Here is a 26,758-nt window from a genome sequence, read left to right on the forward strand (position 1 = left end):
GCACAGAGAAACACCAGGAGCATACAAGCTCACATAGAGAAGAAAATATGTGAGGATACAGCAAATAGGTTACCATGTACAAGCCAAGGAAAGAGACCTTGGGAGAAACCAGCTCTGCTGTCACCTTGATCATGGACTTCCAGCCTCCAGAACTGTGAGCATATAAAGGTTAATTGTTTAAGCTGCCCAGTCCACAGTAGTCATAGCCATTTGGGAGAAAACAAGATGCCTCTTGGAGATGGGGGACAAACTAATGGATAGTCTTTTGTTGAAACTGACCAAAAGTCAAAGAGTCTTATGTCAATGGGTTTAAAAACTTGTCTTCCTGAACACTCTGCAGATTGGGATAGGATTTTGGGGGCAGGGTGCACAATTCACTCTATACCAATATGATACTGAGTTTTAAAAATAAATTATTTATAAAATAAAGGTTTAAAACTTCAATTTCTTAAAAATTTGGGGCTGGTGGTTCTTTTGCAGAAATGCCACAGACTGCTTATGGTGGTTTAACATGAACCACGCTAAAACACTCATCAAATCATGTCTTACACAGCAGGGGAGGAGAGGGGTTGAAGAGGCACCCCAAGAGAACACTCTGGGGAGACTCTACTTTCGCGTACATTTCAGCCTTTTATTCTATGAAAATGGAAGTTGCTGCCAGGCATCCCCTCTCATAATTAGTATCATTAATGAGAGATATAAATTTAATTTATAATAGGAATTTTTGTTTTCCTATTCACAGAAGATTTTAGTTATGCCTTTAAGAACGTATTTATTTTTTTAATCACATGTGATGTCATGGAGCATTTTTGCCCTGCCTAAGAAGGGTCTTCCAATTCAAAGCAGGTCTTGTGAATCACAACACTCATCGATTTCCTCCTGTGTGTGGAGTTCACGACTGTCTTACTGGGACTTTGTAATCTCTTGCTTCTCTATGAAGCACTTACTAATACCATGTTTAAGTTCACTTAATATCATGTTTAAGTTCATGCCCAAAATTGGCCATATTCTCCCCATGTTGTTATTCCTCTACCCCTTGGCAAATGTGTCCTTCTGGGTCACCTTATATTTGTTGTCTACATTTAGGTTCATCACCCTTCATAGGTGCCCTCTTAGTCACGAGCAGTAAGGTACATTGTGCTTGGTCTGTTTAATCCAAGTTTATGTACTACTGTGTAGGTTACAAATGGGGTTTATGGGTAGGGCAACCAAAGTTCACTGTGTCAGCAAGCTTTGGGGCAGTGCTGGGTCCTGACAGAGATTGACTCTAACAAAAGTAGTTTGCAATCACAGGTGCACCAGGAACTGGGCTTGGAGCTCTGTTGAAACAGAAGGCAGTGGGGAGAGAAAGGTTGATGGCATTGCTTTGAACAGGTGGCTACAGAATAAGTCAACAGTAGAAAGGAAACGACTGGCCCCTTTGATTTATGGGTTCAACAGTTCTTTTAAACTTGTCTTAAAGACCTCAGAAGTCTCTCATTGAGAATTGTAAGGTTCAGCATAGTTCTTTAGAGGTATTTCATCATTGATCTTAGAATGTTTTTTTATTTTTTCATCTTTGTAACTTTCCACAGAGCTCATTCACTAGGTCTTCTCTCTTCCCATGGTGGAAAGAAGCTAAAACCCTGAAAACTGAAATTGTTCCCTGTGCTTGAAGTCAAAGGTGAAAAGGACAAGAGAATTAACAGTGTGATAAGACTATTCTTTGCGGAAAGTGGAGTGAACTGTAAATCTCTATGGAGGGAGTTTTGTGTAGGCTTCTTCCAGGGAGATCTCAATACTGGAAACTCTGTGTTTGCTCTTTTCTGTTATTCTAACTATTAATTAAACCAAACTTTCCTCCATCAGTTTCAAATTTGCAGTTACTGAGCTGAGGAGTAGAAGTTTGGGTTTCTGTGTAATAAATTCAGCTTTGTCTTCTAGGCAAGCTGTGTTCTCAGTGACTTGAATTGTGGGAAGAACTTTCTATCAAGATTTTAAGTATCTATCTTCTAGGCTGGTCTCTTTCAGCTGGTTTGCAATGAGTTGGTGGAGCCCTTCTGAGAGGAGCAAATGGCTCTCAAACTTGCCCTTCCAGTTGTATCTAATTACTATACTGGACTTGAGCCCTATCTATGTATCAGATTCTTTAGTCCTTCAGCCCACATATAGATAGAAAAATAACAGGATGTATGCTATTCAGAAGGACATGAAAATAACAGATGTAACACAAAAGAGAACAATGAATATAACAATAACCACCACCAACAGTACTGCATATTTCTAGTGCTGTTTCCGTAGGAAATCAAATTGCATTTGACCTCTAATTTTCATTTCCCATCTTTTACCTGAGGTGATTTATTCTTTCAATTTTCTTTATAACTTCCTAGTCTACTTGGGCTGTCATTAAAAAACACTGCAGACTGAGTAGCTTAAATAATAGAAGTTTATGTCATACAGTTCTGGAGTCTGGAAGTCCAAGATTAAGGTGCCTGTGGATTCAGTACCTTGTTAGGGCTCTTCTCCGGGCTTGTAGATGGCCCCTGTCCTCATGTGGCTCCGAAACAGAGAGACCAGAATGCTCTGGTCTCCTCCTCTCCTTACAGGGACGCTGATTCCATCATGGGGCCAGTGCTCCTGACATCACCTAAACCTAATCGTCTAACCTAAATTTGTGGAGACAAACATTCAGCTTATAACACTTTCTGCTTTCACTGCCCCTCATTTGGAGAGATTTTAAACTAGAAGATGATTCTAACATATGACCTAAAGATTGCTGGATGTTATTAGCCACAGCATGGCGTTTCTGGTCTGTATTATCAATAAATAACTAATAAGTAGAAACCTTGAGGCCAAGGTATATAGCAAATTTAATTCTTGGGGGATTGAAAGAAATGCTAAGGATATTGGATTGCGGTTCTCTGCAGCCATGTTTGAGAGCTCAGTTAAGGAAACTTCTACTTGATCATTTTCTCCCCCCAAGCAGGAGCATTGTTTCATTTAAGCCAAATTTGATGCTTATGAGATGCAGTGAGCTTGTTGAATATTCATATGTGGTTCTCTTCATCAAGTTCTTGTATTCACTTTTATTTTCCTTTGACTTATAATTGGTGTTTTTGCATATTTATGATCTGCTTTGTTTTAAACTGACGACCTATTTCAAATGCCCTGTTATCTCCCCCGACTCAACCCTGTGCAGTTAGTTCATAGAGAAACGAGGTCATTAAGTGATGGTGTTCTGATCGTTACCAGGAGTCACCTTACTCTCAGCTTGCATGTGTGCTGCCTGCTCACTCTGTGGACATTATAGTTCATAACCTTAACATAAAGTTACAAGTGGGAATATGGAACTCCTTCAAATCCATAGTATTTTGGAATCATAGGGGATCAGAGTAGTTACCTAACCCAGCTAATAATTGCTCTGGTATTCAAAGTCACTGAACTCACACAATTAATAAATGTTTTCTTCCCAGGTGAAACAATTCTCAGATCATTCACTCTTGGTCATATGATCTGGCTGGAGCAGCTTGACCTCGACTTACTTTCCTCTGAACACACAGACATGAGCATTACCAGTTAAATGTTCTGCGGACAGGTGGTTTCCAAGACGCAGCCACTTAAAATAACCTTCAATGATGGATTCTCTTTACAGCATGAGATACAAATGCTTTATAAAGAAAAATAATGTTACCTTCTTGAAAAGTAACGCACATCTCTCTAGCAATTCTTAACAAATCTCTTCCCCACACCCGAGTAGAGGGTCTGATCATGCTGGAGGAACCTGGCCAGACCCATGTGAATTGGGACCATGGGGGTCCCACTGGGACAGTACAGGGACAAGCCTGAGGGCCAGGCTGGCCAAGGACTTTCCCTCATGTCTCTTATTTTTTATTTTCTTTCAAATTATAAGAGAAAGTTTATTTAGAAAGTTACGGAGGCAGTAGAAGTGAGCCAGCCGGGAAGCACAGGCTCAGGAAACCAGTCTGACAGGTCGAAGACTGGCCCTTGGATCCTCAGAGAAAGGCAAAGATGGCGTGCCTGGGGGAAGGCAGAGAGAGAGGGGAAGATGCAGGTGTGCACCCAAGAGGGAGAGCATCGTAATTTTTAGACCTTTGTTTCTTTGCCTATGAAGTGAAACAATAAAATGTGTTTATCACCCTGGTCGTTTTACTTTCTGGACCCTTGGGAGTATAAAAAGATAGAAGGTATGTTTGGAAGAGCTGTGGAGATCGTTAGGAAAAAGGCAGAATCACAGTTTGCTTGTAGGTATGGCCTTCACCCACCAGCTCAGGATGGACTAACCATGAGAATCACTGACAAACCTTGACAAATAGACCCCACTTGTATAAAGTGAAGACAGGGAAGTGGGGAGTGGCAGGGGCGACCATGCTCCTGGGATGACTTCTTGGTGCAGGTCAGTTTACACAGGTTCCAGATGATGTACGACGCTCGATTTCAAGCCCTGGTTTGAATCTTCAGGGCAAACTTGTTTTCTTGAAGACATCCCGTGGGAGGCCAAGACTTCTCTTCTGTTTTCTGACAGATGTGAGAGGAGCTAAATGAAGCAACAAGTTAAAAGAAGACATTAAGACACTGCAATGTTATGAAACAAATCCAACATTGTGAAAATAGAACTTTTTATTGTGTGTTCTTCTTAACAATCCTCCAGAAAATAAAATGGTTTGAATTTTTTTTAAAAGAAAACCTTAACCCCACATCACTTCTGTGGTATCCTAGATTCAATACTAAATCATTATATGAAGACACTTTTTGAAAGAAGAATGCTTTAAGACATCAGTCATACTTGTAAATTTGTGTGGTTGTTAAAACACCAGGGCCAATTCTGTTAACCTTAGAGTACAATATTTTAGGATAAAACCAGCTATCAGAAAAATGCTTCTAAATTAATTAATTTTTTTCATCAGAAAAGAAATACAGCCCTGGCTGGTGTAGCTCAGTGGATTGAGCGTAGGCTGGGAACCAAAGTGTCCCAGGTTTGATTCCCAGCCAGGGTACATTCTTGGGTTGCAGGCCATAACCCCCAGCAACCGCACATTGATGTCTCTCTCTCTCTCTCTCTCTCTCTCCCCCTCCCTCCCTCCCTTCCCTCCCTAAAAATAAATAAATAAAATCTTAAAAAAAAGAAATACAATATTTTACTTGGCATTAAAGCTCTAGCTGTTTATTTCTTAAGCATTTGCATATCCAAATAGAAATTGTTCAGTGTATTCTTTCCAATTTTCTATAGCTACGAACTGTTTGAATTGCATACTATGTTAAGCAATGCAGAATCTAGAACAAATAACCAAAAGAAGTCTTTTCCTTCAGTTCCACCACAATGCAGAGTTGGGTCAGGCAGAAACAATGTTGTTCTGGAAGCGTCCCCTTCCAGCTCCAGGCCCGGGGACAGGTGAGGGGTTCCTTCAATTCTGCTGCTTACATTTGGTTCTTATTTTGGAGGAATTGACTTTCTAAAACATTTATATTTTTGCTTTGAAGACATTTTTAAGGAGAAAAAGGAATAGCTTTCATAGATGATCAGTTATTTTGTTATTAGTTCAACTGCATCTAATAAGGAAAGAGTATTTTTCTAATTCTGAGCTGTCTGGTTTGTGTTGATGTTTCTCATTGCCTGCATTCTTTGTGTACTGTTCTTAAAAACAAGTTTGCTCTGACAAGGTTTGAAGAATCTTTAACAAAGTAGATGGTCATTTTGCAGAAGCCAGGTATGGCAGGTGTTAATTAACAGTGTACCACTGGGCACAGCACTCACATTCATCATTGTCAGCTGGAGGAGGACTGGCCCTCACTCAGGTTGGAAGCCAAAAAAGTTGACCAGGATTTCCCATGCACTCACATGATTGACATTCACAGAGGTGATGTTTGACAGTGTGGCTGTGGGAAAGAGTGTCTGGAGGTAACACCGAAGACTGCTCACTCCCTCTGAGCAGGTGCACACACACACAGACCGCAAGCACACACTGGATCCCACACAGATCACATGCATGTGCCACACATGGACACCAAATGGTGTGCACCATGTAACCAGAGTTACATGGTGCACACATCACACAGCGATACACATGCAAGTGATGTGCGTAACACACATCACATGTGTAAAATCACCCATGACGCACATCACACAAACCATGTAAATGTGAGCATCACACAGAAATCGGAGACCTAGCACACACATGTATCAAATGCATATATGGTATACACTAATTACACATGCCACACACCATGCAAATCTTACATACCTATTATATACACAAATATTGTGCATACACCACACTAATCACATACACATATCACATCCACATCCCATGTGCACATGTCACACACATACATCACACATGCAATACCCACAGTTAATAGTTTAGTTATCCGTAGTACTGAAGGGGGGATGACATATGGATGCATACGAGTATATTTCTGGGCATTGCTGTGAGAATGCAGGTAAGCTCCCGGAACTCTCCTTCTCCAATGCCTGTGAATGAGGGAGTTAGATGGGATACTGTGAAGGCCCCTTCTAGTCTGAATAATTCTTCCCCCACTTCTGTGGACTCTATGTTAACTCACAGAGAAGCTCATTCCACCATTCTTCCCACCTCTAATTCTGGTCTGCTTTACCTGTCTACCCCCAAAATGGGTTTTAGAAGGCAAATAATCAACATCTCTGCCTTCCACCTGTGTTCACACCTATGGGGAAATAGAGAAGGGCATCATGCAAGTGGAGAGCAGAAAATTATTTTCATTATGGTTATAGGTATTTGGATAACGTGGCTTGGGTCTGGCCCAAATGAACTTGTCACTCTTCCCCTGAATTCACCATCTCCTCTCACCCCCAGCAAAGTGGTACCCGGTCCAGGGGGCTCATGACTTGGCTGAGAGTAGAGGAGATGAGTGTGACCGCCTTCCACAGAGGGAAGACTTCCCTGAAAGGGGCGGGGGAGGGGCCAAGCTTCCTGATGCTTCTCCCAGCCCTCTCAGTCAGATAAACACATCCAGCTCTCACTGGGAGAGGTGACTGCACTGTGCAGAGGGCAGACAGTGTGGTTCTCTGGGGAGCCCCACCACGGGGAACACTGGAGGCTCAGGAATAAAAATCTCCCCGCTCAGGAGTTTGAGCCAGAGCCGCTCTTGCTCACCATGCCAGGTGTCTGGTGGGATAAGCTGACCTGTGTTAGTGGGAGGCCTTCAGAGAAAAGCACAAAACTTTTGGTATCCAATACCCTGCCTTTGTTGTTGATGCCACTGCTTACCTTTTTGGTGAGAAGTAGGGTCATGTGGAGGAAGGGCAATGAGGTTTTTATGCAGGTGTGACCACGCATCTGTTGCCATATCTGTAGGTATAGCCCTGAACATGTAAAAGCAGAAGTTGGCCTTCATCATTTGTATATGAATGTGAATCATTTTCATCATCAATAAAGTAACAAATTTTACATTTTCAAAGGCTACCATGTTCACGCATAAACAAAAGTTAATGGGTAAATATTATTTACCCAGCAAATACAATTTTGGTGAGAGAGATCCTGTGTCATTCACCCAGTATCACAATAATGCTGTGTCGCAACTATGAAATCTCAGCGGCACACAATAGTACACTGGGCTGTCTGTGGTGGCTTTGCTTCCTGAATCTCTTAACTTCCTGGGACCATTGATCTAACCAGATAAAGCACAAAAGAGTCACTCAAAACATACCAGGCCTTCTAGCCTGGGCTGGCTCTGGCACATGATTACTTGGACCCACACTATGTTATCATAAGCAAATCTGACTGAGCCCACAGACAAGAAGAGACTACCAAGTCACCTATCAAAGGGCATGGATCCAAGAAGGAAACAGAATCCTGAAAGGCAATAGCTGTTTCTGTTAAGTAAATAAACATGTTCGTTTGGACACAAATGAAATTAACCTCCTATGGAGGCATCTCTTGGAAGACTGTTGCTACTGTGTGCTTTGTTATTGCTGCATCCAAGAGTTAGACACACGCACCAGACTGAGCGGTTCTTTGTGCCTTTAGATCTTGGCCAACGTGATCATCTTCATCTGCGGGAACCTGGCAGGAGCGTACCACAAGCACCTCATGGAACTTGCTCTGCAGCAAACATATCAGGACACGTGCAATTGCATCAAGTCCCGGATCAAGTTGGAGTTTGAAAAACGTCAGCAGGTAAAATGCATTTCAATCATGCTTCCATATTCTTAAGCATTATTAAAATGACATTGGTATTGTTAATATCAAGAGTGCAGCTCATTCATTCACGGGCATCAGGGAGAACCCAGAGTAGCCCATGCCCAGGCTGGGCTGTGATCTGGGCAGTGTTGGAAAACAAAGAACAAAGGTGGCCCGGGGATTCTAGGGTCACCCACATGCAGACAAGACAGTCACATCAACCACCATTAATACGTGGCTGGGGAACTCACAATAATAACAGTGCTTTTTTTAGACAGTGACTCCTACTCCTGGTGAAAGCCCATGTCTCCATGATTGTGTCTGTGGCAAGAGTCTGGTCCAGCTAAAATCCGAGCTCCCTCTCTCTGTGCATGGGATAAAATGATCTGATTCCTTTCTGAGGAAGGTGATTGGAGTTTGGAGGGAGGGCCAGGGAGGCACCAGTGGTTGCAGTGTCAGAGGCTGTCCTGCAGTGGGTGCTGGGGGTGCTGCATAGAAACACTCATTATGGAAATACACAGGTTATGATAAAGTATTGAAACAATAAGAAGCAGACAAGTCAGGACATGTGGGAGGCAAAGCCATGCGGTGTCATCTAGGGTGGTGGAGAGCAGGTGAAACAGACATGCTTGGGGGGGAAATTATCCAAATACAAGGGGACCTGTATTTGACATGCTTGGCTTCAGGTGATGGCGGGATATCCATGTGAATAGTTTTGGTTTTTGTGGGGAGAGTTGTGTATTGGTCACCAGAAACCAGTGCCCCCCATAAAGATAATGGCTAGCCTGACTCTGTGTGCACACCACACTCACCTCTCTGAGAGCATCCATCACCATGCCTTTGCAGTTACCTGACTTTGACAGGTGGGAGCTACTTCATTATTATTTGCTAAACTGTATTGAGTTATTCCATTTCAAAAGATTCCATCAAAATGTATTATGATGATGGGAACAAAAATATCCTTTAAATTTTGATGCTAGACTCTTATTTGTGTGTGTACTGATGAATAGTAATCAATTTTTTTGAAAACAGAGTTCAGTTAATTCAGTCAACAAGTATTGATTAAGCAGATAGTTTGTGTTCGATGTGATTCTAGGCAATGGGATATGACTCAAACCGTTATTTTTCTCACTGTTATTATCAGGAAAACTCATCGTTTGTTTTCTCAAAAGCTTTTTGTGTTACAATGTAATAGCAAGAGTATTCAGTAATTAATATTTAATTCTTTGGTGTTTATGTCTATCAAACCCTGGATTCAACATTAAGAGACATAGACATGTGTCTTAGGGTTTCCTTTCTCCAATAGTGACAACTGGACCAGGCCGGTCCTGACGGACGTATTTAACTTTGCTTCCCATAACCTCCAGAATCTACTTCAAAATGACATCAAGGTTAGGGAGAACTGAAAGTTCAAGTGGACAGATTATATAACCTAATATTTATAGTACCAGCTTTGACAAAAGCAGTAAGTCAAGCTACTGACCTCATCTGCACTGCCTGCCTACTTCTCTGAAGAGACTTTGAGTGACCAGGACCAGGTGTCACCCCTTGTCATGTTGATCTATGGCATCCAAATGGTCTCACAGGCCACACTTTGACCTCCCATAGCTCGAAAACTGGATCAGTGTGGCATCTCTTGTGCCAGAGACTTTTGGGGACCGTCAAGGAAGGTACTATAAGGGCTTTTACTCATTTTGTAAAGAGGAGCCAGTGATCCTTGTTAAAATAAAGACAGAAAGAATACTTTGAAGAAAAATGATACCTTAAATTAATATTTTACACCACAAATGCATTTTATCATCAATATTGGGAATCAACTCCTAGCATCTGGTGCCCAGAATGTAGTACTTTTCTCATTAGGGCTTTAGAAAATATGTTCCTAGATTTACAATGAATACTTTTAACTTTTTTAGACCAACATGTAAATAAATGGGAATGAAAACTTCTCTTATACCCTGGCTGGTATGGATTCCCAGTCAGGGCACATGCCCTGGCTGGGTTGCAGGCCAGGTCCCCAGTAGTGGGTGTGAAAAAGGCAACCACACACTGATGTTTCTCTCTCTCTTACCCTCTCTAAAAAAATAAAATCTTAAAAAGTGCTCTTAGTTAATAAAATCCGTAAGATATGATCAGACAGATATAAGGAGACAAATCACAATTGGCCAATGGCAACCTGTGTGTCCTGTGTGCAAAGGAGCAGTCCCTGAGACCATGAGGTGCTTCCCCAGACCAAGTGGAGCATCTCACAAACCAAACTCGTGCCCAGGGGTTCCTCCTGCTACTTCCTGCCCATCCTTCACCACACGCCATTTTGCTTGCCATATTCTGCCAGTCACTATGGCAGAACATCAGTGCCCTTACAAGCACTTCACTCATGGGTAGGTGGTATTAGGAGCAGAACAGCTTGTTTCAGCCCCGACTTGGATAAAATTAATACCATCCATTTTAATATTATACAGATCCGGTGATTAGAGAAAGGAAACACAAACACACACTCAGCATGAGGCAGGATGCCACGTGTGAAGGTGCCTAGCAGTTGTATTAGCCCAGGCTCCTCCCAGTGTCGCATCCCGTCCACGGGTCACCAGGAGTCAAACTGTAGCAGCCACCTCTGTAGCCGCCTGAGAGCTCACTGCCACACTAAGTGGTTCTGGGGTCCATTTCCCAGGGACATCATTCCTCTAGCAGGCCTGCTGATGCCCCGTGCCTGCCATCCTGGAACTAGGATATGGCTTCTTTGACAATAAGGGCCATCTATTAATATATTAGTTTTCTTTATATTCTTGGAACCTAGTACAGTTCCTTTCATGGAGTAGGCAAGCTGACATGCTCTTACATACCAGCTGACAAAATGCATAAATCTATTCTGCACTGGCTTTCTCCCTCTCTTTCTGCTCTTTGTTCAACCTCCACAATGCAACTATTAATTAGACATGTACTTATCAATCATCCTACAACTATATACTTTGGCACTGTGAACTCCTCATGGTTCATGGCAATCCCTGGACCCCTGAGTATACTCACACCCTCATAATGCACTATTCATGAGTCTCTCCCCCTGCCTCTTCTGACTTCTCTGCAGGTTAAATGTAACTCTAAGCACTCCATACCTTGCGATTGCTCTGAATGAACCTAGATCCTATCAGATGTGTCTTCCCACTATGAGGCTCACTTGTATAGTCATTCACTAAGGTAGCACTGGCCGTATTAAATCTTCAAAGAATTAAACAAGGATAAATAACAAAAATGTGCATATACCTCCCTATTCTCCCAGGCCTATATTCCTCTCCCCAAAAGTTTCTAGCTAATTTTGGCTAAAGTATTTTTACACAATTGGGTTGTTTTAAGCTCATTGTCATGGAAGCGATCAATATCCTTCCAGTAGGGTGCATGTAGACAATTTTGTGTGTGTGTTATGAATGATACAATTTTTATGTCAAAGATAAAATACAAGCTTGAAATCACCCAGCCTGTTAAGTTGATCCAGATGTGCTAAGGACAAACTTTTAAACAAGCATTTGTTGAAATGCCTGGCTCATGCATACAGTTGTGATGGCAGTTTGCAAGCTAATGAATCTTTAAAACAGTGGTAGATTTTCACATTGATGAGTATAGCCCTTAACATAATTACTCTTTCAGATCTTTGCTGGTGAATTTCATGAGTTGAAGTAAAAATATTTAGAGGGCATATTAGGAATGAATGTCCCAAAGGGGACATCAGTACACAGACACAAATGTCAACAATAGATTCTACTTTTTAAAAAGAGGCAGATAGCCCTGGCTGGCGTAGCTCAGTGGATTGAGCGTGGGTTGCGAACCAAAGCATCGCAGGTTCGATTCCCAGTCAGGGCACAACCCTGGGTTGCAGGCCACAGCCCCCAGCAACCACACATTGATGTTTCTCTCTCTCTCTCTCTCTCCCTCCCTTCCTTCTCTAAAAATAAATAAATAAAATCTTTTTTAAAAAGGGGGGTGCAGACAGATCCAGAAACACTCAAAACTTGGTCCCTGAAGACATAAAACTTTCAAGTGAGTGAGTTTTCTGAAAAGTTATGAGTGGCAGTTTGAATGTTTTATTGAAATACAAGGAAATCCTTTCATTAGAGAGCAGTGTGGTTCATCAGTTGATATAAACAAAAAATGTGACAACTTCCCTATGAGAGAGAATAGATGGAGCTCTCAAAGTTCCTTGCTGATGAATAATTTAAAACTTAAATTATTTAAAACCTGCCTTTAAATAACATTTGCTTTTTATATGCTTTCATAAAAATGTTCCTATCATTTTACTATAAATTAGCATTTGTAGCTACTGTCTTCTGCCTTTAGTGACATCATGATTTGATTTGATTTTATCGGGAAATGAATAATACGACAATGAAGGCTAGAGAAGCCAAATCAAGAATATTATTATGAAAAAAGGATATTATTATGCAAAAAGTAGAAAGATACCAATTTTATGGTATTCTGTGGGTATTTTCTCTAGAGAATAATGAGTTTAATCATTTCATCTCTTACTACTAATATCTTTCTTTACTGGTGAAACAGAGTAATGGCGTGGATTGCCTTTTAATCTAAAGAAATAATAGCAAATATAACCCTCCTGATATAAAGGATGTGGAGAACTTCCTTTTCTGTGTTTTCACAGAAAGTTCTGTACTTGCTTCCAATTTACCTTTCTTCACCAGGATGCCCTTTGTGTAGAGAGATGAGGAATTTGAAAATCAGATGCTACTGTACATGTCTGTAGTGTCACCCAGGCCCGCAAGGCGGGGCCCAGGTCTGCTGTTCCTGTCAGAGCCCCTCTCCCAGGGGAGCACATAGGCTTCTGGAAGGCAAGGAGCCTATGGTGCTCCAGTGGGAGGTCCAGCATCTGTCCAGGGTGTGGAGAACGAGTTTGTTTGTCATGAGGGAGCCAAACTCTCCATAACATCTGCCCCATGATTCTCAGATGCTGTGAATCTTACTGTATCCTGCTCAGATTAGATTTGCAAAAAAATGCAGCTCAAAACCACAATTTCCCAGCATCCCAGCTTAAAGAAAAAAGTGTAAGATACAAGCTTTTTATTTCTTGCTGACGAAGTCATAGTTTAAGATACAAATGTGTTTTTTATCCTTGTTGGTGAGTTATCTTTCTGTGTTCTATTGCAGTATGATGTTTCCTTTGTTATATATGTTATAACTCTTTAGGCCAGCTCTATTTTACCCAGGAATTTATCTCTATGTCCTCGTCCCAGTGACTTTATGACTGTAATTGCTGTATTTTGAAAGTACTCCTTATATCAAGATTACTGCCATTATTCTTTTTATATATATTTAGTTAGAATTAGATTTAAATATTTTTATCAGTTTCTGTTTTTTACATAAACTGTGGGATTATTTTTTCAGTTGCCTAAATATATCCCTTTAGCCTTTGCATTCTGAGATGTTAGATTTCTTGATTTCTAAGAATATACCATTAAATCAACCAACAAAGCTTTTAGGATTTTCTGTGCAAAGTTCTCACACAATTTTAACATGTTTTTTCTGAAATTCTGATAGGTTTCTGGGCTCCTGTGAAGAGGTTATCTTCTTTTCAACATGACTTTTACGTGATTATAAATAGTGTTATAAATGCAAGGGTACTGTTGGGATATATGCTTCTCTTGTTTCCAGACACTCAGGAAATTCTGTGTTCACTCTAATCATGCTCTCTTCCTAAAACCATGCACAGTAATCACATGCATACTACATTTTATGTCTTCTCTTACCTTTAATTGTTCACATTTTCTGGCATCAAAAGCCCCCAGAGCTGTACTGAGTGACATTATCCTGCTGGGCAGCTTGATTGACGTCTGTGCTTACAGAAATGTCCATTGTTTTGTTTAAAAGCACATTAAACACACTCATCCTTTAAAAAATATTTGATGATTTTTCTAGTTTCTTGAACCATTAATTTTTTTAGCTATGCCATTTTGATTTTTCTTTTCAACCTATACTTACTTTGGTTTTTGCAGAGACACATTTAGACCATTTGCATTGTTGTCATCATCATTGTTCCAGAGCCAGCATCTCTCCTTCTGTTCCTGATAGATAGTGTTGTTTCTTTATTCTATGCAGCAATGCCGTTATGTTTTGTATTTCCTTTTCTTTTAAATACGATTTATAAGGCCTCTATTCTATTTTGAACATATCTCATAAGCACTTCAGAATATCCACCAGCATTTTAACATTACAATTATTATTTATTCAAATGGTTGCAGTAATGTATATCTATGACCTCTTTTGCTAATAAATATTCCAGTTTATCTTATTTTAAAATTAAGGAACTAAGAAAAAAATTATCTTTTCTTGATATCTCATAACGAGTGTCTTCATTTTTGCTTCTTTTCACTCACCACTAAATTTCTTGAAAAAGTAGCTACAACTCTGTTTCTCGTTCCTTCTTAACCACTTCCTAATTTCGTTATTCGACTGCCATAAAAGTTCAACATTCAACTTACTAAATTTAAAGGTATTTTCCATCCTAGATTTATGCGGTATTGATGTTTTTACCCACATTTTTGTCTACTTGGGGAAATAATATTCTGGGAAGGAAAAACCAAACCTCCTTTCCTCATTCCCATCATCTGGAACCATTCTGGGTTCCTGGCACTTTTTCCTCTCCATATTCTTCGTAGACACTTTTCCATTTCTACCCACCAAAACACATGTGTGCTTCTCAAGACTCTGTAGAGAAGCACCTTTTCTCCATTCTTGGCTTGGTCAGCATTCAGCTCATCACACATGTCCATTTGTCCTGTCTGGATGAACTGCCCTCAGTGCCCTAACTCTGCCCTCCACCGTTTCAGGAGTCCCAGACCCATTTTCATTGAGTCCACAAACTTGGAATGTTCAAATTCCATTATTCCTCAGACTACACTCATCTGTCATCCTCTCTATTTCCGTCAGTGACTCCACTCTCTCTCCCTCATCTCAGCTCTCAACTTCCCCTCTGTGTCTGTGCTTCCTCCTTTGTGTCCCCTTTAAAATCAATTCCTCCATGGTGTAGTTTTTATTTGCCATTCTTACTGCCATCACTTTAGGATTTCACTGCACCCTGCTCTCTTCAAATTCATGTTATACAATAGTGTCATGTTAATCTTCCCAAGATTAGCATCAGGGCAAAGCTAAGCTTGCAGGCACCCTGGCTTGATTAATACTGCGGTGCCCTTAACAGCTGCTCCTTGAATTGTTTGCTGAGAAACAGTATTGGGCAATGGTTATGAGTGTGGCTCTGGTTCCTCACTGTTTGGTGTTGAATCCTTTTGGGTCCTCAGTTTCTTCATCTGTAAAATGGAAGTGTTACTCATTTGGGTTGGAATAACGAAAAAGCATGAACTGAGTGGTTTGTAAATAGGAGATTCTTAAGGCTCAGATTTCTGAAGGCAGGAAATTTAAGATCAGGGTGCCAGCATGATGAAGTCCTGGTGGGTCCTCTTCCAGGGTGCAGAGTGCTGACTTCTCCCTGTAGCTTTACCTGGAAGAAAGGATGGGGGACTCTATGGAATCTGTTTTCTAAGAACACTGGCCCCATTCATGAGGGCTCGGCCCTCATGACCTAATCACTTCTCAGAAATCTCACGTCTCCTACTATCGCATTGAGGGGTAGGATTTCAACATACACATTTGGAGTGGGGGATACAAACATTCATTCCATAGCAATGGATGGAGTGGTGACATTACCTACCTCAGTAGAGTTATGGGTATCTTAAACATTTTCATTACCACTCAAGAAGCATGCCCTCACTAAAATGTATATATGTGCATATATATGTATTTTTATTCTTATATATGTACTTGCTAAAGATGTATGTGTGTGCTTACTATATAAATAAACATGTGATCACTAAAATATGTTTATATGTTTATAAATACATAGTAGATATATTTTATATATTATATTAATCATATATACACATGTGTATGTGTATACATATGTATTCTATGTAATACATGTGTATATAATGTACATTCTGAATTCCAGATGGCCTAAAGAGAGAGACTCCACAGAAAGTAGCTGATACTTTATGTCAGAGCAGAAGGACGGCTGAGGCCCATCTGATGAGGTACTGGCTTCACCTAGAAATTTTTAGGAGTGATAAACAAAGCAGAGCCAGCATCTGCATCTTTAAAGTCCCAAGAAATGAAAAGCTGGTGCAATCCCTGAAAGCTGGGAGGTCTTTTTCAGCCGACAGATTATGAAGAAGAAATGTTGAAAACTGGGAGGATTCTAGGGCGCCCCAGGGAGTATCCGGTTTGTGTAAGAGCTTTGGGAAGGAACAAGCTCCTTCTGAACCCCTGTGGTCCCAGTCAACAAATTCCTAACTGCATGCATTAACCTTCTTTTTAGTGACATCTTTATCCCCATCCTCTTTTAAGACACTATTGAGAGATATTTTTTATACTGAAAAAAATAGGAGGAAGTGATAAGACACTCTAGTTATGGCCTGGATCTTCATTTATTCTATAGGCACTCCAAATATCCATAGTGGACTTATTCTTATGATGTTACCATTTCAATATTAAGAGCAACAGAAGAAATCTCAAAAGCTTCTAGAAAGAACAAAAACTAAATTAACTGCTGTGGGACAAAAGTCAGATTTCCGTTTCTCATAGACAACACCAGATGTTAAAAAATAGTAGAACAGAGTCTTAAAAGTATCCTAAAAATGTATTTTGCACCTTGGTTTGTGCACCAACTCAAGCTATTACTCACAAATGAGGTTCAAGTAAAGACTCTCAGGCATACATGGACTGTAAGTGCAGCCCACATACACGTTTTATGCCAGGGAAATGTGAAGGTTTTTTTCCAATAAAACACACAAAAATGAATTCAGACAAAAAAAGAGAAAAAGTTGGGGGATTAAAGAGACTTTGTGAGCCATTAAGCTGGTAGAGCTTCAGAGTTAAGACTAAATAATTCTCTCCTAATATAAAAATAGCAATATTCATTAAAACAGAAAGAAGAACAAAAGTCTGTTATTTTGAACATCCGCTCAGCTCAGCTTGGGAGTTACTGAGCTGACAGCTCTCTTCACTAGAAGAACAAATGATTTCTAGAGCAACAACAACAAAAGGAATGGTTCACCCTACTGCTTTTAGTCATGGTGACTACATTCATTTCAAACATTTAAAGGTGTGTTAGATTCGTTTTGTATTTATCGAATGGATCGCATTTAAGTTTGAAAAACTGTCTTTTAGTGGTAATTCAAAATTCAGTGCAGAGGGAAAAAGACGTTGCTTACATAAGGACAAGCTCTCTCAAACTGTGCAGTTTGGTACATTGAGTCTTTAATACTATTCTTCCATCATGTACAATAAAATCTCAGCTTAAGGACCAGGAAAATAGTGCTTATTACACTTAAGCTATGAAAGTCAGAATCCTCTGAAGCATGTTCTACTTTCCAGCATTATTGGTATTTGCATTTACATAAAATTTTTCATCTAAGGGAACCACATTCTTTATAAACATCATAAATACCACGTTGCATAGAAATGTCTCATACAGTGGTGCTATTGCCATAAATATATAGGGCAGGGAATTGCTGAGATTTAACCAAAAGCTTGCACTGATAGGCAATTTCACTCAACTTCCTGCAGGCAAGGCTTAAGCATAAGTTTTATTTGGGAATAAGTTGCTCTTGGGAATAAGTTGCTGTTTGTCCTGACTGCATCTTCCTGATGCATTCATTCTGAACCTTTTCTCCTATAAAAAGTTGCTGCAGCAGTTTGGTGCCCTCGGGGAAGGTGAGGACCTTCGTGCTAACCAGAATTCCCTTCCTGCACAGACAGCTCCGTCCTCCTTTGGAATGTCTGGCTGTGCCTTTCAATCCCTAACATAAGGAGCTCCTCCAAGTAATGTGACTGAACCTGGACAGGTGTGGTTTTCTGTTGTAGTTGGTTAGTGGGTGTTTTAACTTCTCTGTGCCTCAGTTGCATGGTCTGTAACAAGTAAGTGGTGGCAGTACCTGCCCAGCAGGTTGTTGTGGGGATGAAGTGTATGTGAGAGTCTGGAGCAGCCTGACACAGTGAGCATGCAGTGCACATGAGCCCTTAACCACTAGGTGGATGTTGTAGGGACACTGAATCTTACAGGTTCCTAGTTGTAAATTGATGGCTTTGCAAGAGACCATCTATTGTATGAACACTAGGAAATACCCTAAATGTTACAAGAAACGTACACTTTTGGAAATTTGCAATGCTTTTGACACATCTTAAAAATTAAAGAAATAACTCTATGAAGGTAAAGAGGTACTGAGAATACAGGCTCTAAACCAGTTTGTGTGTTGCTTGACATTTCGCCTCACATTTGTGTCTTCTCTTCCCTCTCCACCAACATTTGGCAGAATTTTGGAAGCCTGTGTAGATCTACAAGGACCATCAGTCCTCATTGCTGCAGGTTGCACTGTCCTTTTTCTGTTTCCTGTTGTTCTCTCTTTCCCTCTGCATCAAAGTATGTCAGACTCGAAATACAAAGCAAGGGGTTCATTGGATTCTCTGCTTTCCGTCTCCCTTGGAGGAGCCCTTCCAAGGGCAAGGGCGAAGGCACAATGCTAAGAATGATTGATGCCAGTGCTCAGTGGGCTTCAGTTTCCACACGTGTAACACAAAGTCTGTGCCTGGCTTATTTTACTTAGCATAATACTCTCAACACCCATCTGTCTACTTTGTAGATGGCAGTATTTCATCTTTTTTAATGACTGAGTAGTTTTCCATTGCATGTACAAAAAGGACAAACTCCCTGATTTCACTCAGATGTGGGCTATAAAACAAAAAGTGACAGATGAACAAATAAAATAAACACACAAACAATGTAACAAACTCGCAGATGCAGAAGACAGAATGGTGGTTACCAGAGGGGAAGGCTGGTGGGGAGGACAAATTGAGGAAAAAGGTCAAATCTGTGGTGACAGAAGGAGACTAGACTTTAGATGGGGAGCATGCAATGCAATACAGATGTCAAATGATGGAGCCAAACCCTGAAATTTATCTAGTGTTATTAACTGTTACCCCAATACATTTAGTAAAGAAATGAGGGCCCTGGACTCTGATAGATTTACATTAATTATATCTTCTAATATTAATTTTAGTGTCTCAGAAACCTTCAAAGGAAAACTCTGTGACTGGTTTTCTTATCTTGACTTTTTACTGCGTCTCACATTCTGGCTATGCTTTTAGGTGTTTCCATGAAGCTTTTCACTCCTCGCTTTCTGTGGACCTTCATTTGTATGCTGAGGGCATGGTGTTCATTTCTCATGGCACATTCCTCCTTTTTAGCTAATTATTTTCATGACTTATAAGTATTCATGCGTGCTGGTTATAAGAAACTCTTCAGAGCAAAGCATCAGGATAAAACTGTTTCTTAAATGAACAAATCTTTTTGCTTTTACAAGGAAGAGCACTACTATGATATATGAAAAAATACTATTTAGCCTAGAAATATATTTTTCTATGAATATCATCAACTGGTGATCCAAGAATATCAATATTCTTCATTCTAGTGGTTTCGGGTAAGGAGCTACCACCAAGGTATGTTTTATGGCAACAGAAAAGAGCAGAGTCATCTAATAAATTGAGAAAATTTTGGTCAAGTAATGCACCTAATTTCAGAAAAATGGACTTATTGTGAAAATTTAAATATATAAAATGCATAAAATAAACTAGTCTCAAGTCTGAAACCTAGAAAATCTTAATTATAGATAAAATGAATTAAGAACATTTTGTGTCATTTAATAGAATTTTGATGAGCAAACAGATATTATTTTAAATTTGCAAAGTGAACTATTCCTGCCATTGTAAGCAAAATAGATTTGATGCCAAGCACTGAAAATTAGTGGAATTGGATAAAAACCTCTTTCTCACAGCTATGGCTGAAGCAAACAATAATGTCTCAGAGGATAAGCTATTAGAAGTTACTAAACATAAAAGTAGTCTAACAAGTTTGAGTGATCTGTTATAAATTGCTTCTCTGTCTAAGAAAATGCTCTCATTTTTATGTCTTCAGAATTACACAAGTAGGGTCCACTTAAATTTAGAGATATATACTCACTGAAGGGATTTCTTTGCTCTTTTCTCAAACATATGATAACTATGAAGAATAAAATGCAGAGGTAACACTATTTTCCTGTTTCAGTCCTAATTTGGATTAACAACTGAGTAAAATGTCCCCCTCGGTCTCTTAGAATTACATACATTGTGTTGTCATGGAATAGACCATTGATACAAAAATCATTTCCATTGCTAATGTTCTGATCTCATATAGGATTAAGCAGGGAAATTTGAGTTCTCTGGACACTGTATTTCTTTCTGGATGCACCATCAGTTTAGACCAAGCACAGCTGAAATCTCAGTGTTCCTCATCAAACATGGTCAATGTAACCACTTCTGAGTCTGGAGGGTCTAAGGTTAGCCTTTAGTAAACTACTACTATTATATATATGTAAGATATATATTATATGTGTGTATATATGTGTGTGTGTGTGGATTTGTATAGTAGTTTAATGTATATTCATATATAGTTTACTATATAGTTCAAAATCTAAGGAAACCATGCTAGAAGACAGTAAGAAAAGTGTAACAATGACTCGCCAAATAGAGAAATATCAATAGAGTGATAAAAATTATTTAAAAATCCAATTGGAATTCCTGGAATTAAAGGTAAAATAACTTAAATAAAATATCCCCTTAAATAAAATATATAAAATAAAGGAGGTCAAGAGTAGGCTTAAATTTGTCAGACTTAAATTTTCTTAGCCAGAGAAGCGATTTATAAAATAAATGATCAGTAAACTGGAAGATAGATTAATAGATATTATTCAAACTGAAGAACAAAGAGAAAAAGAATAGAAAAAGATGAACACAGCTTCAGAGAAATGTGGTATACTAATATGCATGCCAATAGAAGCATATTGTGATTCCAGAAGGAGAGGACAAAGAGAAAGAGAAAAACATTCAAATTAATGGTGAGGACCCTAGCTGAGTGGTTCAGTTAATTGAAGCATTGTGTTGTATGTTAAAAGGTTTCAGGTTCAATTCCAGGTCAGGGCACATGCCTAGGTTGGGGATTCGATCCCCAGTCAGAGCATAAACAGGAGGTCACCCATCAATGTTTCTCTCTTACAGCAATGCACCCCTCTGTCTGTCTGTCTCTCTGTCTGTGTGTGTGTCTCTCTCTCCTCTCTTCTCTTTCTAAGTATATCCTTGGATAAAGATAAAAACAACAATAATAAAATTTCACAAATTTCCATCTTAAAAAATAATAGTGATGAGCATTTTTCCAAATTCGATGAATCCAAAAATTTAAAAGAATTCATGTAGGATAAATGCAAAGAGATATATTTGAAACCACATTGCAGTAAAAATGCTGAAAGCCAGTCACAAGGAGAAAAACTGGAAAACAGCAAGAGGAAAATGTCTCATCACTTACTTGGAAACCCTAATAGGTTTAACAACTGACTTCTTGTAAGAAGCAATGGAGACCAGAAGGCAGGGGGATGACATATTCAAAGCATTTAAAGGAGAAAAATGGTCAACCAAGAAACTCATGTTAAGAAGATAAATAAAACAAACCCTATAAATATATACTTGTTCTTAGTATGTACAAGTATATAAGTATATACAAGTACATAGTATATACAAGTATATAAGTATATACTTATATACTTGTCTCAGTTTCTTTAAAAGACATAAAATTATATAACAAGGTATTTTTGACATTCTAACATATATAGGTTTATTTGCATACCACACAGTAATATCAATAATTGATCAATAATTATTTTTGTGTGCAACAATAATAGCAAACGGGGAAAGAGTAAGTGAAAATTGAGAATGTGGTCCTGAATTTCATATGGAAACACAAGTGGTCCAGAATAGCCAAACTATACTGAAAAAGAATAACAAATTTAAGGATTAACTCTTCCTGATTTCAAAAGTGCCTATAAAGTAGTATCAATAAAAAATGTGTGATAATGGTATAAGGATAGAAATATTAATCAATGTAATAGAATTGAAAGTGAACAAATAAACCTTCACACTTACAGCCAATTGATTTCTGGTGAGTGTCAAGATAATTCAGTGAGAAAAGAATACTCTCTTCATTAAATGTTACTGTGATAATTGATTATCCACATTTAAAAGAATGAAGTTAGACCCTTACCTCACACCATATACAGAAATTTACTCAAAATTGTTAAAAGCCTAAATGTGAGAGCTAAAACTAGAAAACTCTTGAAAGCATTGTATAAATCTTCATGACATAAGATTAAGCAAGGTTTCTTAGATATGATACCAAAGGCACAATAGATAAATTGGACTTTATCACAATTGAAATCTTTCATACTTCAAATGACACCATCAAGATAGTGAAAAGATAGCTCACAGAATCTGAGAAAATATTTGCAAATCATATATCTGAGAAGGGACTTGTATCTAGAATATATTTAAAAACCCTTATAAATTGATAATAAAAAAACAAAATATTTCAAGTCAAAATAGCAAAAAGGATGTTAATACACCATATCTCCAGATATAATACACAAATGGTCAATATGCACTAAAAAGATACTCATCATTCACAATCTGGGAAATGCAAGTCAAAACCACGATTAGATATAACTTTATAGTCACTAGGATGACTGCATGAAAAAGAAAATGACACAAGTTGGTGAGGATGCAGATGTATTGGAATCCTTGTACACTGTCGATGGGGATGTAAAGTCATGCCCCTACTTTGGACAACAGTGTGGAACTTCCTCAAAAGGTTAGAAATAAAGTTACCATGTGAACCATCAATGCTATTCCTAGGTATGCACCTAGAGAGAAAGAAAAGCATATGTCCACACAAAAACTTGTGCATGATTGTGCAAAGCAGCACCATGCATTATTCATAATAGCCAAAAAGTGGTAACAGCGCAAATTTCTAAACTCATTCTCCTAGGAGTCTGCTGTCTCTTTATTTCCTCTCACTGGCAATGATTTACCCCTTTGTGACAGGGAAATTGACATTGCATGTGTCAGAGAAGCAAAACCTTGCCTGAGTCCATGGAGGAATTCCTCTTCATCTAGTTTTATGTTGTATTACTTCTTGACAGCTGTCAGTAAATACTGACATTGTCAATCTCCGTCAGTCATCATCAAGCCACTTCCCTCAGATCGATGTTACATTGCATGGTTCTCTGCAGTAGCTGAATGCTGCATAATTGTCTTTTTTCTTTTTTTGTCCCAAACAAAGGCAGTGTCTGCTTTGTGAGATTGATGTTTGTGTGGCTGAGCTTGCTCTCTTCCCCTGGCATGGTTTGCAAGCAAGGTTTTCACTGTCCCATGGATGAGATGTACCCTTCCCACATCCGCATGCCTGTGCATGTACACATATACACATGTATGTGCACACGCACACTCCTCGTCAGCCACACTTCTCTGCCCCTTAGCGTGCAGACTCAGAAGTAATAAATGTGCAGCCTGTGGCATAAAGGCTGCCACAACTGAGACTCTATACTAATCGTGACTCTTTATTTTGTTAGTTTCTGACGTCAGTTATCATGTCTGGGGCCTTGCTGTGCCTGGAGAGAATGCCTCTTGGGCAGTTCCCAGAGATACTAGAGGATGTGACTCAAGATACACCTTTCAGATGTAACCACATCCCAGTGTATTTATTCACACTGGCCAATCTGAGCCTGCCGGCCCTGCCTTACCTTTCCCATGGAAACCACAATGAAGATACTGCCCACATCCGCCCCCTCATTTCCTCTATCCCTGATTCACCCCGCTGCTTCCCCACATGGCCCTGCATGGTGTGGCCTGTCCCTTGTTTCTTGGAATCCATGAGTATGAAGACTTCTTTCTTAATGACAGTCAATTTCTGTGTCTCTGTGCCTCAGGGCACCTGATTAAAACAACTCCCTGGTACATTTTAAAACTGTCCCTCTGTAAATGACAACTGCCATGACTTTAAGTAATAAGTTGTGGTCTTTTCTCATTTGGTCCAAGTGAGAAAGAATAAGGGTGAATTGATTAACTTAAAATTGGGGACAATACTGCTGGAAATAATGTTTTACAGCACTAACTATGTAAGTGGGAAAATAGATGTAAATAGGACACGGCCACCTTCAGAAACATGAAACCCAAAGGTGTCCCCCAACTGTGAGCCCGAGCCTGGGCCCTCCTGGCCTGTGCCTCCATGCCCTCGCCCCTGCGCACACTCCAGTGTGGCTACTGCTGTTCTAGATGGAACGATGACTAGAGACTGTGAAAAAATGTCTTACTTTATAAAATCCCATTCTGTAGAGCCTTATGGAATAGGAGTCAGTATAAGGAGAAAACAGAGAGGACTGAGGAGATCTTACTGTTATGTGATACTGAACAACTCCCTGGGAGCAGAAATCATTCTCTTTTGTCTGTGGGACAGTTGACCAGGGAGAAGTGTTTGCATAAAAATGCTACCAGAGAGTTGCTCTGTGGATGGTGGACCATTCCTTGGTGATGTGGCAAAGACACGGCGTGCAGGGGGTAATGGTGTGTGGGCTTCTTCCAGCATCTTTGCAGCCTCCTCCTCATCATGGACCTTGTAACCTGCCTGGGTGACCAGCAGGGGGAGTCAGCCCACACCCCTGGAGCGATGGGGCAGAGGGTCCTGACATGAAACCCAGAATCTTCTTTAAAGCCATTTGCTGACAAGAACATAGAGGGAATGATGTAAACAGTGCAGGTTTTTAAATGCCTGCCTCTTATAGTTAATAAATTGCATGTCCATTAATAACGAAACCCAACCACTTCCATGTGTCCTGTAGACTAAGAATATCTGCAATGGTAATATGGAAGGGACTTAGAATAGCACCTGGCCCAGAGAAAGCACTCCACAAATGGGAGCTGCTGTATTTTGAAACACTTTCTTAAATGTTTTGCATCGATTAGGTACCAGTTCTAAGCTCTTAAAATGTCCAGGCACGTTTCAAACCAGAGTCACCCACTGACTCAGAGTAATGAGGCATGCAGAGAGGATCAACTGGGGAATATCGTTCGCTCACTAAATAAGAATATTGAACAGAAGCACTGTATGCGATTGCCAATATTTTTAGCCTCTCACATCAAAATGGACCTGGGCACCGCATCGCCTAAGTAGCCAGACAGTCCAGCATCCTTTCCCACCTCACCGCCCCCGCGGGACCAGCGTGCCGACCTCCAGAAGGCAGTGTTGTGTCACTTCCTGACCAAACAAAGCAAGATGGTGCCAGATGTGACGCAGTTCCTTGTGACTCAGAGAGGGGAGGCACGGGAGGTGTGGAGAGCCGCTGCCCACCGTCCTGTGACTCTGCTTTGAATGAACTTGCAGAGGAGGTGGGGGCCCACAGTAGGACTGGATGGGAATGGTCGTGGAGAGTTGAAATTCAGTGAGGCTAACTGAGCTCTTGCCTCCCTCATCATGGCTTTTGCTATAGATGTGTGGAGTAGGGCGAAGCTTCCAGGAAAAAAGGAGGAGCTCTGTGCTCGGAGACTCTGCTTTGAATACGAAGTAATGGGGAGGTTTGAGCAGTGAGTCACAGGATGGTGGGCAGTGGCTCTCCACGCCTCCCGTGCCTCCCCTCTCTGTCTGTGCTCACCCCATCTCCCCCCATGTATACACACTGCTCTTTCTTTAAACCAGTAAGGCAAATGTTCAGTTCTTAGCTTTTTCTCCTAAGGTTTTAACTCACACAGAGGGTTAATGATGTAAGTTCTTGACCCAAGGACAAAAGAAAGGCCCAGCCTGTGCCTCTGAAATGACTCCTTGGCGTGACGCAGCAAGGCAGGGCTCAGAGTGTCTGTGCAGACGTGCACAGCCCGGACCTTTGCTTTTCTCTCTCAGCTGAAAATCGAATGCCACAATTCCCGACAAGTACTTTTCCTGCAAAGTCGCACGACCCTGCAAAGGGGGCAGCCGTGACTGTGATGTGATGTAGCTGCCCAGTGGCCTTCAAGCCGAAGGAGGAACCACACATTAGAAATGAGTGCCTGTGACATTAAGGGTCCTGATCTCCAGGTGCAGAGACACCCCCGCCTTCCTAGGGTTCCAGTGGTGAGTGTGGGGGTCTCTCACCTCAGACAGGAGCCCTCTTCCAGGTTTAAGAAGGCAGCCTTCAAAACCTATCAGCCAAGTGCTTTTCTCAGCATGGTGATATTCATCCAGACCCAGCAAATGCACTGACCCCAGAATTGCTTGGCGCCCCTGGATGCAAAGCAGAGAGCAGCAGCGTTATCTTTCCCACTGAACTTTCCATTTCCATACCAGCTCTCTTTCTGTCTCCAGACTTTCTTCATGAGCAGCTTCCTATAACCCCTCTTCCTGAGATTTTTTTCATTCTTGGGCTGTGCTGTTCTTTGTTATGATCGCATCGTTCTTTCTAGGACAAATTCCATTCGCCTTTTTACCAGTGAAGAAAACTGTATTTACTGCAACACTTCTGCTGAGAACACAAAGCCGAGGAACAGAACCATCAGTTTTTGTTCATCGTAGCATATGAGTCAGGGCTCTTCAGCGATCAGAACCAATAGGATATGTGTGCGCAGAGAGAGGTGTATTCCAAGAGAGTGGTCCACAGGGTCATCGT

At 40.4% G+C, this 26,758-nt stretch overlaps 1 protein-coding gene across 1 annotated transcript in view; it reads left to right on the forward strand.

The window, feature by feature from the left end:
- Positions 1-26,758, forward strand: part of ADCY2 (adenylate cyclase 2) — a 350,931-nt gene that overhangs the window by 184,331 nt on the left and 139,842 nt on the right. Inside the window, exon 4 of the mRNA XM_045848376.1 lies at positions 8,004-8,153. Coding sequence (XP_045704332.1) covers positions 8,004-8,153 — 150 coding nt within the window. The remainder of the gene's footprint in view (positions 1-8,003; positions 8,154-26,758) is intronic.

The sequence above is a fragment of the Phyllostomus hastatus genome, unplaced genomic scaffold, assembly GCF_019186645.2.
Source record: "Phyllostomus hastatus isolate PE091 unplaced genomic scaffold, TTU_PhHast_1.1 phas_contig_58, whole genome shotgun sequence".
Taxonomy (NCBI): Eukaryota; Metazoa; Chordata; class Mammalia; order Chiroptera; family Phyllostomidae; genus Phyllostomus; species Phyllostomus hastatus.